At 41.1% G+C, this 3,858-nt stretch overlaps 1 protein-coding gene across 1 annotated transcript; it reads right to left on the reverse strand.

Annotated features, from left to right (window-relative positions):
• Positions 1 to 280: 280 nt before the first annotated feature.
• Positions 281 to 3,764, reverse strand: LOC131214443 (uncharacterized). The gene is made up of 4 exons (XM_058208817.1): positions 3,056 to 3,764; positions 2,663 to 2,992; positions 615 to 2,592; positions 281 to 525 (listed from the first exon to the last, which is right to left on the reverse strand). Exons 1-3 carry the CDS (start codon positions 3,633 to 3,635, stop codon positions 1,361 to 1,363), a joined length of 2,142 nt encoding a protein of 713 aa, XP_058064800.1. The 5' UTR covers positions 3,636 to 3,764; the 3' UTR covers positions 281 to 525; positions 615 to 1,360.
• Positions 3,765 to 3,858: the final 94 nt, after the last annotated feature.

Genomic DNA, 3,858 nt, shown 5'->3' on the forward strand with positions numbered 1-3,858 from the left:
TGCCCAGTGAACAATTTTGAGTTCCCCGGCGTTTTCTCAGTATGGAGCATCGAGGGACCAACGACGGACAAACCAGGGACAAACGAGGGACTGGTGTATTTCGTTCATAGATAGGCCCATACTGAGATGGTCTAATCCCTCGATGGCAGATTTTGGCGACTCGATTTTTTTTCCCGAACCTGCCCCTTGTCTCCCTCTCTCCTGTGTGTCCCCTCTCTTTCTTTCTCTCGTATTCCCTCCCTTCGGTTCGAGCAATGAAAATACTTCGGGTTTCGGGACCGATTAGTGGACGGTTTATTGTTCGCACTTTTTTGTCTCTTTCGCTCGCTCGCCGATTCACTCTTCCCTATAGGGCATACCTATCCGTGCATTTCTGGCTGGCGCTATGCTGCGTTGGTGGGTGTGATGTCTGCGTTGGTAGAGGAATCCGCCGTCGTACACATTATCGGTGGCTCCAGGAGGGGTGTTGTTTTCGGTGTTCGATGCGTAGATCGTTTCGCGCGTATAATGTTCGATGCATTTAACCTGGAACGAGCATAGTGAAAAGAAGTTATTTTCCTGTGACTAACGTAAGTAAAATTGTTGTCGTTTGTGAGCTGCTGCAAATAACTTACGTGGATTATTTCTATCAGAAAAGAACATGATGGATTCCAATGTCGTGAAAAGTCTTGTGCACGAGCTCGCAGTGATGCACGAGAAATATAATGATTTGCACAATCGTGTAGTGGCCTTGGAAGCTAATGCGAATCATAATACGGTGCACCCTCAAAGCGTGATCCAGCAAATGACAACGGAGAAACAGTTGGATGATTTTGAGCAGCAGGCCGGTAACGAAAATATTATAACAGAGTATCAGTCCAAAATACGTCAATGTAAGCCTATCAGCCAAAATAGAAACCTGCTCGGAAGAGAGATATGCTACGATATAATAGACTGGTTTTTTGATAGGAAGTTACTTGTAAAATTTTCATGGACGGGGCACGCTAACCATAAAAATGAAAAGAAAAAACCATTCAAAAACTATAGAAACACCATAAAATTATTTTATGTTTGTGTTTGGGAGTATGATAATAAATTTACATTAAGGGACACGGAAAATTTTTTCCAATCAATTTTGCTGAAATCTAAGAAACGGAATATGTAATCAGTTTTTATAATTTTTTTACTTTTTATGTTAGGTACGATAGATTAAAGTATGAAATGTTTGAAATGTATGAAATTCCGAAGGTATGAAATGTTGGCACCACGAGGAGGTATGGTAGGAGTTACCGTTTGCCAACAAACTGATGTTACTTCTAAAAAGATTTAAAAAGAATAAAACGTTAAATATCTATGTATAAAATATATTATAAGTTGTTTATTATCCGCGCCAACCTAAAGTAGAAACTAGAGGGAAGAACACAAATCCATCATCTAAAGGAATGGCTACTAATTTACAAAAAATATCATCCCTGGTATAAGTTCTAAGGCTACCAAACTCACGCAAACTATCAACTTTAAATACATCCAAATCAACAGTCAAGTCCTCTAAGTCCTCATAAAAAGGTTCTGTGTTATGCAGTTCGCAACCATGAACTATATTGCCATCAGTTGCAAAATGCATAGCAATAACCTTTTTATGAGAACTTAGGAACCATTTGTCAGCCTTCACCGCCCCTTTCAAGGTAAAATTACTAGCTAATTTAATTATAAAATATTGTGATCTATTACGACGATTAGGTGTCTTTAACACTGGATAAACTACGGTTGGGGGAATTACATTCTGACATAGGGCCTTTTCCTGGATTCTATTTGCTAATTGTTGTAAGGGATGTCTACCAGATTGAATTTTTCGTTTCAACTGTCCTAAGCAATTTTCAAAGGGATATGTGGATATTGTGGGTAAGGGTCCAAATCTTTCTACTTCATCCACTACATGTGTTAAAAGGTGAATATTACTTGCAATTGTTTTAGTTGCATTATAATACCCTTCTACAAACTTCTTAAAATAATTTCTAGCTAAATGTAAATGGTTTCTGTACATGTTAGTAGAACAAATTTTTACCGCTACATGCAAATATTTTAATAAACGTAAATCGTTAGTTGGAATAAATTTTTTAAGTAAAACCACACCCGCGTAATTCAAAAACGAGGCGAATTCGGTCCCTTTCCAATGAGCCAGTGAAGAAAGGGGCTGAATTTGCCTGTTACATTCACACGGCAAAACTACTTTTTCTATCCTACTATCTAAACTATCTACTTGGGCTTGCTGCCACTTACTTCTACCCCTTTTACCTTTAACAAAATCAATTAAAAAATAATTCATCACACCATGATGAAACAGGTGCAACAAATCACTAGTTACAAAACTATGAATCATATCTACATTTAATCGCATTAACGGTGATTCGACCGTATGCGCTTGTACATACCCTGCCACCGAGACTGGCCCTTCTTGGTGATGTCCCACGTAGGCCTTCAGTGTCCTAAATGCGGCATCTGTCCTGAGTGCCGCTTCTTCCACCTGGTATGTAATAACGCCGGATTCTGGATGTTTCCGCCTCTCCGCAAGGCATTTAATGCACCCACAGGTAGCGTTAAACGACACAACTCCTAAAAAGAATACAAAAAAGGGATTGTTATTGCCGAGCCATACTCTTATTATTTTACATTTTACGCTTACCTTTACAAAATGATCGAGCTGGCGAATCGAAAATAAATGCACGATGTTTGACGGTCAGCCTATGTCCATTGATGGTGCATCCCGATTCCATCAATTTGAAGTACTCGTCAGTAAACCTGTCCAGAAAAGACTGGACACGTCGTGGCTTCTCCAATCCATAAAAAACGCCTACTACGAAAACAGCCAGATCAGGCTCTTCGTAAACGTTTCCCAGGATGGGCCACATCTGTTTTTTTCCACTGTTAAACACCTGCATACCATCTACGTTGATGTTTAACGAGATGGTACGGGGGGTGTCCAAAAAATGGAAAGCATAGCGAAGGCAGATTTCTAAAATGTGAAACATAAAACATAAGTCCATTGAACAGGTAACTACACTCAAGTAATACTTACCCAAGCCATGGTGCCAATAGCTGCCGCCTTCGATCTCGAACAATGTTACCTGATGCATTGGCGTACGCAACAACGTCCGTGGGTCCAACGGCAGCGACGGAATTGGATTGTGGAGATTATAAAGCAACCTCCGAAGCTGCCGTTGGCTGACCCTGCTCTCCACCGCCCAAGTCCTTATGGATTCGCGCACGGCAACAGGATCTAGAACTACACTTTGTGGTACACTAACAGTTTCTTCGATAAAACTCGAGTCAACATCCGGACTCGAGTCAACATCCGGACTCGAGTCAACATCCGAACTCGAATCAACATCCGAACTCGAATCAACATCCGGACTGTAATATCCATCTTCACTTTCACTATCACTTTCATCACGACGTTCTTCGCCTTCATTGTCAAGGGTATCCTGCAACCGGGACACATCAATTGGATGTGGACGGTTGCTAGGACCCGGTGCACTTTCACTGTTGTTGGTGTCTTGATCAACGCCTAAAAATTTTTTAAGCAGTTCTTCCTCGCGCTGCTTCACCTTTCGCTTAAAGCTGCCGCTCTTCCAATTGTATTTCTTGGAGGATTCCATTATTATGAACACAGCACGATATGCACAGCACCAAACGAAGATACACGTTTAAAAAACACAGCTTGACGATAGAAGCGATAAAAACGTAGTGTGAAGCCGCTTCTGTTAGCGAAAACGACGCTTGGTGTACAAGTGTCATTTTTTCACTACCTGGATCCGCAGTGCTAAACACATGTTACCCCGGACTTGGGACTTAGAAAATTTCAGACTGCCCGTCCGCTAG

This window comes from Anopheles bellator, unplaced genomic scaffold, assembly GCF_943735745.2.
Source record: "Anopheles bellator unplaced genomic scaffold, idAnoBellAS_SP24_06.2 scaffold00919_ctg1, whole genome shotgun sequence".
Taxonomy (NCBI): domain Eukaryota; kingdom Metazoa; phylum Arthropoda; class Insecta; order Diptera; family Culicidae; genus Anopheles; species Anopheles bellator.